The sequence below is a fragment of the Plectropomus leopardus genome, chromosome 2 (genome assembly GCF_026936395.1).
Source record: "Plectropomus leopardus strain MGB_pleo_1.0 chromosome 2, ASM2693639v1, whole genome shotgun sequence".
Lineage (NCBI taxonomy): Eukaryota > Metazoa > Chordata > Actinopteri > Perciformes > Serranidae > Plectropomus > Plectropomus leopardus.
In genome coordinates, this window is record NC_142177.1 from 24,434,050 (window position 1) to 24,449,127 (window position 15,078).

The window sequence follows — 15,078 nt, forward strand, 5'->3', positions numbered from 1 at the left end:
AAACACTATATTTTTAGATTTAAGTTGGCATGTCAGATTGTGATTATGAGCTCCCTCTACCCCTTAGCGGTGTGCTTGTTATGTATGTACCATATAAAGAACCAAAGTATGTATAATTATATGTGTAGTGTGTAAGACAGCAGAGTGTTGAACTCTCATTGAGGGAGCAATTCTAAATTATTATGATACCTGATCTTGTAAGACATTATACGATGCTGGGGGTGGGGGTGGGGATAACTGGGTGACCAATTTAGCGTAGTATCACAATATTTTCTGTGGCAATATTTCACTGATACATGGAGGTCAAATAGAATTATTTTGATATAGCCTATTTAAATTACTGACAATACAAATTGAAATTAACTTTTGTTCAACCTAGAATTTTGAATACATTTTTCATTTTGCCTTAAGTGAGATAAACAGCCTCTCAGAACTCATTTGTCTTATTATGTAGAAAAAAATGTTTATTTTGGGCATTATGGTTAATAAATCACAATTTATCTGTGTATGCATGTATAATATATATATGCATGAAAGAATGGTTAAATAAAATAATACTCTATTCTCTCTCTCTCTAAATACTATTGTAAATTGAGTATCATGGTAATATCAGATCTTAAGGCCATTCCTACTGCTCTGTCTCTATATTTTACTGCTTAAAAATTTAAATTTATGACACACTAGTTGAATTAGAGTCTCCCAAAGTTTTTAATGATATGTTGTAAACAAACTTCAAATCCTCTCCTGAAGAATTGGATGTTGGTATATAGCAGATATTGAATGATAATATAATTCATTTGCACTTATATAAAATATGTCTTTATATGAAATATAGTTATACAGTACTAATTCTGTAAATGCTGTGCATTCATATGTGTGTGATGTAAGTGCACGTGTGTGGAATGTTCATGACAATTTAGAATGGAATGGCTGCTTTATGACATCACTGCTTTATGCCATCACCAGTGTTCCATCATTACAAGTACAGGCTTTGAGTTTCAATATTTCATTTCAGTCCAGATATCTGAACTGACAACATCCCAGAACGAGAGAGGAAAAACTTCTACTTTAACTGAAGACAGAACATCCATTGCAGAAGAAGTATGAAGAAAAATATGAAAAGCAAAAACAGAGAACAATTGAAGATGTCTCAACAGGAAAAGGTATTTATCATATTTCTTTAAGTATTTCAATTTTAGGCTACTTTATATATCTCCCACACTTAAACTAAATTTTGGAGAAAAATATTTTACTTTGATTTGCTCTACATTCATTTAACACAACAGGTTCTAGTTACTTTTCAGATTAATAGTTTATATGAGGGGTGGGAATCACCAAAGGCCTCACAATATGACATTTTACGTTTAAGTGTTGTCTTATTTTTATATGTAATAATTATATGTTGGAACACTGCAATACATTACTTTCATCAAAAGTAAAACTATGTTAACATCTTTTTAACCAAATAGACAAAGTTTGCAGTCTGTTTATCTCACTTCAGTCATTTTTATTGCAGCAAAATGTACTGAGTGGACTGGAAAACCAATTGATTTTATAAATATAGTTGAATACTTTAAGTTTAATTGGATTTGCAATATCAAACATTTATATAATGACAGAATTGATATTTGATGTTTGTTTCATTGATACATTACCAAAAAAAAATTGCACACTATGCTGTATTGATTCTTTTCAGAGGACAAAGAAAGAAAGTTGATTGGGTGTCAGTCCTAGGTAATCAAATCCAGATTCTTTGGATCAATGTTTTGATTGACTGCCTACCTAAAATGTTGGCACGACCTGTGAATTTGAGTCAACATCAACTATCTTTCTCAAGAGACACATACAGCACCTTTAATTTGAGTAATATAGCTTAACAGAATATGTTACAAATTGCATGTTAAGGCATGTATTTAGTCGTCTGTACAAAAAGATTTCAAAGTGAGCAGCACTAGTAGTAGCTCTATTTTACAGTTTCCCACTTTTTGTGTTTCTCCAACAGACTGTCGAACAAAGCCCACTGGATCCAGATATGATGGAGAAAGAGGGAGAACATTTGAAAGACAGAGAGACTGCTTCAAAGCCGGGACCCTCCAGCAACAAAAGTGAGGCAACGGTCTTCTCAACTTCTCTGACCCCCTCCGTTATCGCTGATAATGTCAACGAAATGGTGGAAGACATACTGGGTCAGAGTTTGTGTAATATCAGTGAGCTGATGCAGAAAATGTCTGGGTGGGCGGCGGAAGAGACTGCTGGCGATGAAGGCAAACACTCAGCAGCTTTTCACCAGAAGGTGGATAGAGAGTTGGAGCATTTTTTTGCCCTCCGAAGAGTGTTTGCTGAGCACCAGGAAGAAACAGATGCAGCCCCCCAGAAGGATGACAGAGTCCACAAGACAGTTGTAGCTGCAAAGATACTGACATCTTCTCAGTCAGACAAAAAATATAAGAAATCTGCAAGCAGATGTAAAAGCCAGGCCTACAAGAAGATACAGTCTGCATGGAAGGCTTGTAAGAGCTGCTTCAGATCAAGACGTAGACATAAGATCCAGCTAGTAAAAGAACAGAATGTGGATGAGGTTGTGGAGTCAGCCAAAGGCAAATCCACAACAACAGACCTTGATCTACAGAAAACAGGATCTCTACGTCCTGGAGAGGTGTCCTTAGAGAAGACGGATGCAACCCCCCAGAAGGATGACAGAAATGTCCACAAGAGAGGTGTAGCTGCCAAGACACAGACATCTCAGTCTGATAAAAAATATAAGAAGTCTTCAAGCAGATATAGAAGCAAGACCTACAAGAAGATTCAATCTGCATGGAAGGCTTGTAAGAGCTGTTTCAGATCAAAACGAAGACATAAGATCCAGCTCGTAAAAGAACAGGACGTGGACGAGGTTGTGGAGTCAGCCAAAGGCAAATCCACAATTACAGACATTGATCCACAAAAAACAGGATCTTTATCTCCTGGAGAGGTGTCCTTAGTGAATATGGATACAACCCCCCAGACGGATGATAGAAATGTCCACAAGAGAGGTGTAGCTGCCAAGACACAGACATCATGTAAGTCTGACACAAAACATAAGAAATCTGCAAGCCGATGTAGAAGCAAGATCTACAAAAAGATATATTCTGCGTGGAAGGCTTGTAAGAGCTGTTTCAGATTAAGACCAAGAAATAAGATCCAGCCGGTAAAAGAACAGGATGTGGATGAGACTGTCGAGTCAGAAAGCAGAGACTCGAAATCTGGCTCTCCCTGTCTTGAAGAGTTGTCTTTCGCTGACTCATTCAGCTCCAGTGAGGATAGGACTACTGTTGAAGCACACCTGACCTCTGTACCACTGGTAATAACAGGTATGATGGATAAGGAAGTCACAACAGAGGGCAGCATGGACACAAAGATGGAGTACAGTGTGGTAGCAGCTACAGATGCAACTCCAGGACCGTTAGCAACAGTACATGTTGATGAGCACGTTGAGTCAGCCAAAGGCAAATCAACAATGATGGACACTGATCTGAAAAAAACAGGATCTCCATTTCCTGGAGAGGCGTCCTTTGTGAAGACGGATGCAGCTCCCCAGAAGAATGAAAATGTCCTCAAGACCGTAGCAACTGCCAAGACACAAATGTCTTCAAAGTCCAACAAAAAACATGCAAGCAGATGTAGAAGCAAGATCTACAAGAAGATGCATTCTGCATGTAAGGCTTGTAAGAGGTGTTTCAAATCAAGACCAAAAAATAAGATCCAGCCAGAAGAACAGCGTGTGGATGAGGTTACAGAGTCAGAAAGCAGAGACGCAAAATCCAACTCTCTGTATCCTGAGGAGGTGACTCCCACTAGCTCATTCAGCTCCAGTGAGGACAAGGCTGCTGTGAAAGCAGACCAAATCTCTGTTCCTCTGAAGTTGGCCAATAATGTGCAGCATGAGGACATGACAACAGCATGCAACAGGATGTTTGTTTCCTTTGAAATGGAATCCGTCAATACTGACTTTGAGGCAGCAACAACACAGAAAAAATCTGATCATAAGAGTAAAGATGACAGATTTACAGAGGCGCCTATCATCAATGTCCAGAAGTATTTGTGGTTGAATATCTTCAAGAGACGGCAGATGAGAAGGGTCCATCCGATATCTGACGAACAAACGGATGAGACTGTCAAGGTGTCATTGAGTAAGCCATCATCTGGACACAAATTCTCCCCATCTTGTCCAGTTACAACCAACATCTGCTCTGTGGACTTCACCCCTCTGGAATTAGTTGATTACATCGAAGAGGATGAGATCAATATATCAGATGACACCGGAAACACCCAACCTTCACAGTCCATCAGCCAGTTTCCAACAGTATGCCTTGAGGATGAGATCTCGGATGCCAGAGAGAGCCTTCCTCTGTCGAGATGCTCAGACCGGCTTGTTGACTCTGGAGATGATAGTGGCAATGTTGTGGAGGAGGAGGGTGTCATAGATTCTGCTGATGCCAATAGGACCCAGGCCAAGAAGACAAACAGAATCAGCTCATTCTTCAGAAAGGTATGTGTGCATTTACCTGTGAAGTGAAATTGATTTGAAAAGACTGAATGACAAACTAAATTAAACAAGACACATTATGTTCATAGTTTAGTTAGGTTACAACATTTGTATGTGGGGCTCATGTGGGGAATAAATGAGTTGAAAAATGGGCCTAATAGCCCCAGGGATGATGTTTTTCTGTAGGCCAATGCAGAAGTTAGCTTCGCCCCGGTTCCCTTGTCAAAGAGCCTATGGGATTTTTCTATGGGATTTAGGAGTAATGCAGAAAATAAGCTCCGTGGGTACTTAAATGAAACATCTTCAAGGCCAATCAACTTCAGTTGGCTTCAACTTGTAGACATCTCGTGGAGTCTTTAAGCTATGTTTTTTTTCTTTTGTACTGACGCCCTGTTTTATTTCAGATGTTCTCAAGGGGCAAGAAGAAGGATGACCAGAAGGCTCAAGCTCAGGATCAGGATTCGAAGACCAAAAGGCCATCGCTACTGAAGAGGATTTGGTCGTTCCCCACCCGTCAGAGCAGCCGTTCTCAACCGAGTGACCTCCACAAAAATGACTAACCGCAAGCTCTTAATTTTATTTCTCTATCATTTTATCTTCCCTTCACTCTATTTCCTTTTTCTACTGTCTTACCTACCCTTCACTCTGATTCCTTCCTCAATTATCTTCCCTTCCCTTCACTCTTTTACATGTTACAATTATCTTACCTTCCCTTTACTCTATTTCCTTTCTCTGTCTTACCTCCACTTCACTCTATTTCCTTTCTGTACTATCTTACCTTTACTACACCCTGTTTCCTTTCACAATGACTCTATGTGCCGATTTTTTGTCCTAACCTCGTTTTATGTCAAGTATTCTTAAAGGGCAAGAAGAAGGAGGACCAGAAGGCTCCAGTTCAGGATCAGGATTCGGAGACCAAAAGGCCATCACTGGTGAGGAGGATTTGGCTGTTCTGTTTCCATCAGAGCAGCCATTCCCACATGACTGACCTCTTCAAATCGCCACCCTAAACTCTATTTCTTTTCTCTACTATCTTCCCTCAGCTTTACTCTGTTTCCTTTCTCTGTCTTACCTTTACTTCACTATTTCCTTTCTCTATCTTATCTTACCCTGTCTCTTTTTCCTTTCTCTTCTATCTTACCTTCACTTCCCTATATTTCCTTTCTTTGGGACGGCATGGTGGATCAGTCGTGAGGACTGCTGCCTCACATCCAGAAGGCCCCAGGTTTGAGTTTCAGCCATTCAAGGTCTTTTCTGTGTGGAGTTAGCATGATCTACCTGTGTCTCTTTGGGTTTCCTCCGGGTGCTCCGGTTTCCCCGCATCAAAACACATATGTTACGTTAATTGCTCCTGTCAGGGGTCCTGCCCACTGCACTGGCAGAAGATCTGGGGTTGGTTCGGACCGCTGCACGCAGCTGCTTGCTGCTGCTCACTGCTTTTGGTTAAATGCAGAGGACAGTTTTGCTGTGTAATGTATGTGTGACATAAAAAAAAATCTTCCTCTGCTCTGCTTTCTCACCTTCACTCTATTTCCTTTCTTTACTATCTTAATTTCTCTCTACTCTCACTGGTACACACACATTCATACACTGGTAGCCTCGGTCACCAGTGTATGAATGTGTGTGTGAATGGGTGAATGTGACATGTGGTGTGAAAGCGCTTTGAGTGGTCAAAAGACTAGAAAAGTGCTAAACAATTGCAGTCCATTTACCATTTGGCAGCACGGTGGATCAGTGGTTAGCACTGTTGCCTCACAGCAAGAAGGTCCCGGGTGACCCAGGTCCTTTCTGTGTGGAGTTGGCATGTTCTCCCCGTGTCTGTGTGGGTTTCCTCCGGGTGCTCCGGTTTCCCCCACAATCAAAAACATGTAGGCTAGGTTAATTACTCCTGTCAATGCTTCTGACCAAGGCACTGGCAGAAGATCTGGAGTTGGTCCCTGTTCTTCTTAGTTTACCATTTAGTCTATTTCCTTAAATAAAAAAACAAAAAATAAATAGTATTGTTGTTTGGTCTATTTCAAATGATGTGCTTGCTCTGATTGTATGTTGTGCATTAAATGAAGTCTGAGTGGGAGTGCTGTTTCAGATAAAGACCAAGTAATAAGATCTAGCCAACAGCGGAGGAAGATTTGGATGATGCTTTTGAGTCAGAAAGCAATGACTCAAAATTTAACTCGACATGTCCTGAAGAGGTGTCTCCCATCCCCTCATTACACTCAGAGGGTGTAATGGACAAACTGATAGAGAAAAACTTCAACACAGATGCAACACCAGGCCTCTTCCTGGTGCTGCCAGAAGCAGATTGTGAAGATGAGTTCTGCAGGTCGGTCTGCAGTGATTAAACATCTAAAAACACCAACATTCATGGAGACAGATGCACTCTTCCAGGAGGCAGACAAACAACATGGGAGATCTGATCACAGCTGGACAGTGCCAAGTACAGGTGTAAACAACCACCAAGATGCAATTCTTATCCAATCACTGAAACCACTTGCCGAGGTCTAGGATAGGATACATTAACCCAGGATACATTAACCATTTATCTTTTGTTGTATAAACACTAATGCTGCTCTAAAGTGTCTCCAACAAGAACTACTTTATCAGTGAAGGACGTGGTGGTTGTTTTGGTTGCAGCGTGCTAATGCTCTATTACTTACCTGTTTTATGTGTAGTTGGACCAAGTGTTGCCTGACCCTTTCCTCATTTTACCCTACTGAAAGAAATGCCTTGGTCCTGATGACAGCGAGATCTCCAGCTGTGCGGACACAAAAGCTAACATGCTCCTGCTTACCAGCACTAGTGCTATCAGAGCTGCTGTTCCCTTGATGAGTAAACTCTCCACTTAACAACCCCACCACCCCATTACCTCAAATAAATAAACAAAAAAAAAAAAAATCAATAGACTGATGTTGTTTGGTCAACGTGACATGATGTGCTGGTTCTGATGGTATATTGTGTGTACGATTTATCGATGTTGTAAATCCTATCACTAAGTGCTCTGGTAATCATATTACATTATCTTCTTTTTTAGATGGAGTTTGACAACACTTAAAGCTTTAAGGGACAATTCAACCCCAAAATACAAAAATAAATATTTTTCCTCTTACCTGTCGTGCTGTTTATCAATGTAGACTGATTTGACTTGTGGTGTTGAGTGTTGGAGATTGGTTGGGTCATGATTTCTGAAAAAGAGACAAAATCATTTTTTGGCATTTTGAGCTCCACAAGACAGGTGACATATAGTTACATTATCATGGAGAGGAGACAGACATCTCTACAGTCGATATCTCAAACGCTAAGCAACTCACTAAAAAAATGAAACAATCTAGAATAATCAACAGCACTACAGGTGAGAGAAAAATATGTACGTTTTCAGTTTTAGTATGAAGTGTCTCTTTACTGATTCAGGTGTGTTTTGCTATCAGCTGCTAATGTAGCGTGGCACCGCCAGCCTAAAGCTGAGATGGGGAGCATGCTGCAGAGGTCTGGTAAGCTCACTTCTTTAAAACACCACACAAACAGACTTTACATGTCATTTTAAAACTTGTAGCCATTTAACCAAAAATCAAAAGGATTCTTTAATGTTGACAGGATGGATGACAAGGACTCTGTGGATATTCATGACAACCCCCCTCTCCCTGACAATGTGGTGAAAGAGGAGGACAACACAGTGAGATATCCGGTCTCCCATGCCATGTAACACACACACACACACACACACACACACACACACACACACTGTCTGTACTGTTTACTATTTAACAACAAAGAGTAACTGAATAAATATTTGAAGCTTTTGCTTTATAGGAATCAAAGGTTGAATACATGAAAGACTCTGAAATTTATACTACTAATAGACAATTAAACATTGACTACAGTGAGTATTTGACAAATGTCTACCCCAGTGTTTATTCTGAAATATTTTTCAAATCATTACATTTTTATTCACTTATATGAATAACACATTAGCAACAGCAGACACTGGAGATATGGAGATATTGGAGATGCATAAAAAGAGACTGCAAACATAATCAGTGCCAGGTTTATTCTAATTGTTTGCACCCCTAATCAAGAAAAGAAGGTCCAACATCATAACAAATGTTTAAATCGACTTCATGTAGCAAGCTAAAAAATGTTCTTTCCCTGTCTCCTATGATTTATACATGTTGCTTCAAGGTTATTGTCGTTGTACAACACAGGGCTTCACAGGTGCGAACCATGTACTTATGGTACACAAGAAAAACAAAACAAAAACATGTCAACATGCGTATACCAATAATGTATTTTTTGAATTTTCATCAGGAGAAATGTAGACAGCAGCAACACAACCAAAAAGCTTAGCGGATGTATTATCATACTTCCCCCCCTCAAAATGACCATTAGTATATCAGTTAGTCTTGCAGTGTTACCTTGAATTCATGGAGAAACATGTTGCTTTATTGATTGATCGTGGGCCATGTTTAATAGCAGTAAAACTACAATTAAAACCTCAGTTTACAAACTCTAACACAACTCGTGTGATCACCATTATCAAGTCATATGCTCAGTACTGACCAACAGTGGAGGATGAAGTGTAAGATACTTAAGTAAAAGAACTAATACCAGACTCTGAAAATGATACAAGTGAAAGTCCTTCATTGAAAATGTTTCCTAAGTAAAGGTAAGTACGTATAATCAGTATAACGTTGTATAAGTATTGAAAGTTAAAGAACCCAATGAAAAAAATCCAAAAAAGACAAACACAAGAAGATCAAAAACAACAGAAAAAAACACACATGAAAACCCTCAAAATGATTTTAATTTAACCCCCCCCCAAACAACTCAGTTATAAAAACAGAAAAAATGCCCCAAACCCCTCAAAATTATTGAAAGAAAAACCCACCTAAAACTCTGACTTAAAAAAAAGACATCCCAGAAGAACCTCAAAATTATTTAGAGCTGTACATGTATTAAATGTTTTTATGCAAAAAGAAAATAATTTGCAAAGTAACTAAAGCATTCAGATAAATCTAGTTTGGTTAAAAAAAAACAAAAAAACCCAAAAACCTAAATTTCCCTATGAAATGGTGTGAAATACAAGGTGGGTGCATTTTCTAATGTTTATAAATCTTGCGATATTAACAGGCTACATGAGTCAGACTTTTGCTTTTCATTAGGGAATTGAAAACACTATATTTTAGATTTGCCCTTAGCGGTGTGCTTGTTATGTATGTACCATATAAAGAACCAAAGTATGTATAATTATATGTGTAGTGTGTAAGACAGCAGAGTGTTGAACTCTCATTGAGGGAGCAATTCTAAATTATTATGATACCTGATCTTGTAAGACATTATACGATGCTGGGGGTGGGGATGACTGGGTGACCAATTTAGCGTAGCATCACAATATTGTCTGTGGCAATATTTCACTGATACATGGAGGTCAAGTAGAATTATTTTGATATAGCCTATTTAAATTACTGACAATACAAATTGAAATTAACTTTTGTTCAACCACTAGAATTTTGAAGACATTTTTCATTTTGCCTTAAGTGAGATAAACAGCCTCTCAGAACTCATTTGTCTTATGTGGAAAAAAATGTTTATTTTGGGCATTATGGTTAATAAATCACAATTTATCTGTGTCTGCATGTATAATATATATATGCACGAAAGAATGGTTAAAAAAAATAATACTCTATTCTCTCTCTCTCTAAATACTATTGTAAATTGAGTATCATGGTAATATCAGATCTTAAGGCCATTCCTACTGCTGTCTCTATATTTTACTGCTTAAAAATTTAAATTTATGACACACTAGTTGAATTAGAGTCTCCCAAAGTTTTTAATGATATGTTGTAAACAAACTTCAAATCCTCTCCTGAAGAATTGGATGTTGGTATATAGCAGATATTGAATGATAATATAATTAATTTGCACTGATATAAAAATATGTCTTCATATGAAATATAGTTATACAGTACTAATGCTGTAAATGCTGTGCATTCATATGTGTGTGATGTAAGTGTGTGTGTGTGTGTGTGTGTGTGTGTTTGTGTGTGTGTGATGTAAGTGTGTGTGTGTGTGTGTGTGTGTGTGTGTGTAATGTAAGGGGGTGTGTGTGTGTGTGTGTGTGTGTGTGATGTAAGTGCACGTGTGTGGAATGTTCATGACAATTTAGAATGGAATGGCTGCTTTATGACATCACTGCTTTATGCCATCACCAGTGTTCCATCATTACAAGTACAGGCTTTGAGTTTCAATATCTCATTTCAGTCCAGATATCTGAACTGACAATATCCCAGAACGAGAGAGGAAAAACTTCTACTTTAACTGACGACAGAGCATCCATTGCAGAAGAAGTATGAAGAAAAATATGAAAAGCAAAAACAGAGAACAATTGAAGATGTCTCAACAGGAAAAGGTATTTATCATATTTCTTTAAGGTATTTCAATTTTAGGCTACTTTATATATCTCCCACACTTAAACTAAATTTTGGAGAAAAATATTTTACTTTGATTTGCTCTACATTCATTTAACACAACAGGTTCTAGTTACTTTTCAGATTAATAGTGTATATGAGGGGTGGGAATCACCAAAGGCCTCACATTTTACGTTTAAGTGTTGTCTTATTTTTATATGTAATAATTATATGTTGGAACACTGCAATACATTACTTTCATCAAAAGTAAAACTATGTTAACATCTTTTTAACCAAATAGACAAAGTTTGCAGTCTGTTTATCTCACTTCAATCATTTTTATTGCAGCAAAATGTACTGAGTGGACTGGAAAACCAATTGATTTTATAAATATAGTTGAATACTTTAAGTTTAATTGGATTTGCAATATCAAACATTTATATAATGACAATTGATATTTAATGTTTGTTTCATTGATACATTACCAAAAAGGACAAAGAAAGAAAGTTGATTGGGTATCAGTCCTGGGTAATCAAATACAGATTCTTTGGATCAATGTTTTGATTGACTGCCTACCTAAAATGTCGGTACGACCTGTGAATTTGACTCAACATCAACTATCTTTCTCAAGAGACACATACAGCACCTTTAATTTGAGTAATATAGCTTAACAGAATATGTTACAAATTGCACGTTAAGGCATGTATTTAGTCATCTGTACAAAAAGATTTCAAAGTGAGCAGCACTAGTAGTAGCTCTATTTTACAGTTTCCCACTTTTTGTGTTTCTCCAACAGACTGTCGAACAAAGCCCACTGGATCCAGATATGATGGAGAAAGAGGGAGAACATTTGAAAGACAGAGAGACTGCTTCAAAGCCGGGACCCTCCAGCAACAAAAGTGAGGCAACGGTCTTCTCAACTTCTCTGACCCCCTCCGTTATCGCTGATAATGTCAACGAAATGGTGGAAGACATACTGGGTCAGAGTTTGTGTAATATCAGAGAGCTGATGCAGAAAATGTCTGGGTGGGCGGCAGAAGAGACTGCTGGCGATGAAGGCAAACACTCAGCAGCTTTTCACCAGAAGGTGGATAGAGAGTTGGAGCATTTTTTTGCCCTCCGAAGAGTGTTTGCTGAGCACCAGGAAGAAACGGATGCAGCCCCCCAGAAGGATGACAGAGTCCACAAGACAGTTGTAGCTGCAAAGATACTGACATCTTCTCAGTCAGACAAAAAATATAAGAAATCTGCAAGCAGATGTAAAAGCCAGGCCTACAAGAAGATACAGTCTGCATGGAAGGCTTGTAAGAGCTGCTTCAGATCAAGACGTAGACATAAGATCCAGCTAGTGAAAGAACAGAATGTGGATGAGGTTGTGGAGTCAGCCAAAGGCAAATCCACAACGACAGACCTTGATCTACAGAAAACAGGATCTCTACGTCCTGGAGAGGTGTCCTTAGAGAAGACGGATGCAGCCCCCCAGAAGGATGACAGAAATGTCCACAAGAGAGGTGTAGCTGCCAAGACACAGACATCTCAGTCTGATAAAAAATATAAGAAGTCTTCAAGCAGATATAGAAGCAAGACCTACAAGAAGATTCAATCTGCATGGAAGGCTTGTAAGAGCTGTTTCAGATCAAAACGAAGACATAAGATCCAGCTCGTAAAAGAACAGGACGTGGATGAGGTTGTGGAGTCAGCCAAAGACAAATCCACAATGACAGACATTGATCCACAAAAAACAGGATCTTTATCTCCTGGAGAGGTGTCCTTAGTGAATATGGATACAACCCCCCAGACGGATGATAGAAATGTCCACAAAACAGTTGTAGCTGCCAAGACACAGACATCATGTAAGTCTGACACAAAACATAAGAAATCTGCAAGCAGATATACAAGCAAGACCTACAAGAAGATATATTCTGCATGGAAGGCTTGTAAGAGCTGTTTCAGATCAAGACCAAGAAATAAGATCCAGCCGGTAAATGAACAGGATGTGGATGAGACTGTCGAGTCAGAAAGCAGAGACTCGAAATCTGGCTCTCCCTGTCTTGAAGAGTTGTCTTTCGCTGACTCATTCAGCTCCAGTGAGGATAGGACTACTGTTGAAGCACACCTGACCTCTGTACCACTGGTAATAACAGGTATGATGGATAAGGAAGTCACAACAGAGGGCAGCATGGACACAAAGATGGAGTACAGTGTGGTAGCAGCTACAGATGCAACTCCAGGACCGTTAGCAACAGTACATGTTGATGAGCACGTTGAGTCAGCCAAAGGCAAATCAACAATGATGGACACTGATCTGAAAAAAACAGGATCTCCATTTCCTGGAGAGGCGTCCTTTGTGAAGATGGATGCAGCTCCCCAGAAGAATGAAAATGTCCTCAAGACCGTAGCAACTGCCAAGACACAAATGTCTTCAAAGTCCAACAAAAAACATGCAAGCAGATGTAGAAGCAAGATCTACAAGAAGATGCATTCTGCATGTAAGGCTTGTAAGAGGTGTTTCAAATCAAGACCAAAAAATAAGATCCAGCCAGAAGAACAGCGTGTGGATGAGGTTACAGAGTCAGAAAGCAGAGACGCAAAATCCAACTCTCTGTATCCTGAGGAGGTGACTCCCACTAGCTCATTCAGCTCCAGTGAGGACAAGGCTGCTGTGAAAGCAGACCAAATCTCTGTTCCTCTGAAGTTGGCCACTAATGTGCAGCATGAGGACATGACAACAGCATGCAACAGGATGTTTGTTTCCTTTGAAATGGAATCCGTCAATACTGACTTTGAGGCAGCAACAACACAGAAAAAATCTGATCATAAGAGTAAAGATGACAGATTTACAGAGGCGCCTATCATCAATGTCCAGAAGTATTTGTGGTTGAATATCTTCAAGAGACGGCAGATGAGAAGGGTCCATCCGATATCTGACGAACAAACGGATGAGACTGTCAGGGTGTCATCGAGTAAGCCATCATCTGGACACAAATTCTCCCCATCTTGTCCAGTTACAACCAACATCTGCTCTGTGGACTTCACCCCTCTGGAATTAGTTGATTACATCGAAGAGGATGAGATCAATATATCAGATGACACCGGAAACACCCAACCTTCACAGTCCATCAGCCAGTTTCCAACAGTATGCCTTGAGGATGAGATCTCGGATGCCAGAGAGAGCCTTCCTCTGTCGAGATGCTCAGACCGGCTTGTTGACTCTGGAGATGATAGTGGCAATGTTGTGGAGGAGGAGGGTGTCATAGATTCTGCTGATGCCAATAAGACCCAGGCCAAGAAGACAAACAGAATCAGCTCATTCTTCAGAAAGGTATGTGTGCATTTACCTGTGAAGTGAAATTGATTTGAAAAGACTGAATGACAAACTAAATTAAACAAGACACATTATGTTCATAGTTAGGTTACAACATTTGTATGTGGGGCTCATGTGGGGAATAAATGAGTTGAAAAATGGGCCTAATAGCCCCAGGGATGATGTTTTTCTGTAGGCCAATGCAGAAGTTAGCTTCGCCCCGGTTCCCTTGTCAAAGAGCCTATGGGATTTTTCTATGGGATTTAGGAGTAATGCAGAAAATAAGCTCCGTGGGTACTTAAATGAAACATCTTCAAGGCCAATCAACTTCAGTTGGCTTCAACTTGTAGACATCTCGTGGAGTCTTTAAGCTATGTTTTTTTTCTTTTGTACTGACGCCCTGTTTTATTTCAGATGTTCTCAAGGGGCAAGAAGAAGGATGACCAGAAGGCTCAAGCTCAGGATCAGGATTCGAAGACCAAAAGGCCATCGCTACTGAAGAGGATTTGGTCGTTCCCCACCCGTCAGAGCAGCCGTTCTCAACCGAGTGACCTCCACAAAAATGACTAACCGCAAGCTCTTAATTTTATTTCTCTATCATTTTATCTTCCCTTCACTCTATTTCCTTTTTCTACTGTCTTACCTACCCTTCACTCTGATTCCTTCCTCAATTATCTTCCCTTTCCTTCACTCTTTTACATGTTACAATTATCTTACCTTCCCTTTACTCTATTTCCTTTCTCTGTCTTACCTCCACTTCACTCTATTTCCTTTCTGTACTATCTTACCTTTACTACACCCTGTTTCCTTTCACAATGACTCTATGTGCCGATTTTTTGTCCTAACCT

At 39.4% G+C, this 15,078-nt stretch overlaps 1 protein-coding gene across 1 annotated transcript; it reads left to right on the plus strand.

Moving 5' to 3' along the window:
- The first annotated feature begins 1,548 nt into the window (after window positions 1-1,548).
- LOC148190217 (uncharacterized) lies at window positions 1,549-14,800 on the plus strand. Its single transcript, XM_088071362.1, has 7 exons — window positions 1,549-4,546; window positions 4,930-5,038; window positions 5,389-5,457; window positions 6,746-6,848; window positions 7,934-8,013; window positions 11,670-14,248; window positions 14,645-14,800. Exons 1-7 carry the CDS (start codon window positions 2,033-2,035, stop codon window positions 14,798-14,800), a joined length of 5,610 nt encoding a protein of 1,869 aa, XP_087927488.1. The 5' UTR covers window positions 1,549-2,032.
- The last annotated feature ends 278 nt before the right edge of the window (window positions 14,801-15,078 follow it).

What these genes read in the sequence shown, in the direction of transcription:
- LOC148190217 (XM_088071362.1), top strand. Translation starts at nt 2,033, where the DNA reads ATGATGGAGAAAGAGGGAGAACATTTGAAAGACAGAGAGACTGCTTCA. An exon ending in AGACCAAAAGGCCATCACTG is followed by an intron (nt 5,458 to 6,745) that starts GTGAGGAGGATT and finishes CATTACACTCAG; the next exon opens with AGGGTGTAATGGACAAACTG. An exon ending in TCAGCTCATTCTTCAGAAAG is followed by an intron (nt 14,249 to 14,644) that starts GTATGTGTGCAT and finishes GTTTTATTTCAG; the next exon opens with ATGTTCTCAAGGGGCAAGAA.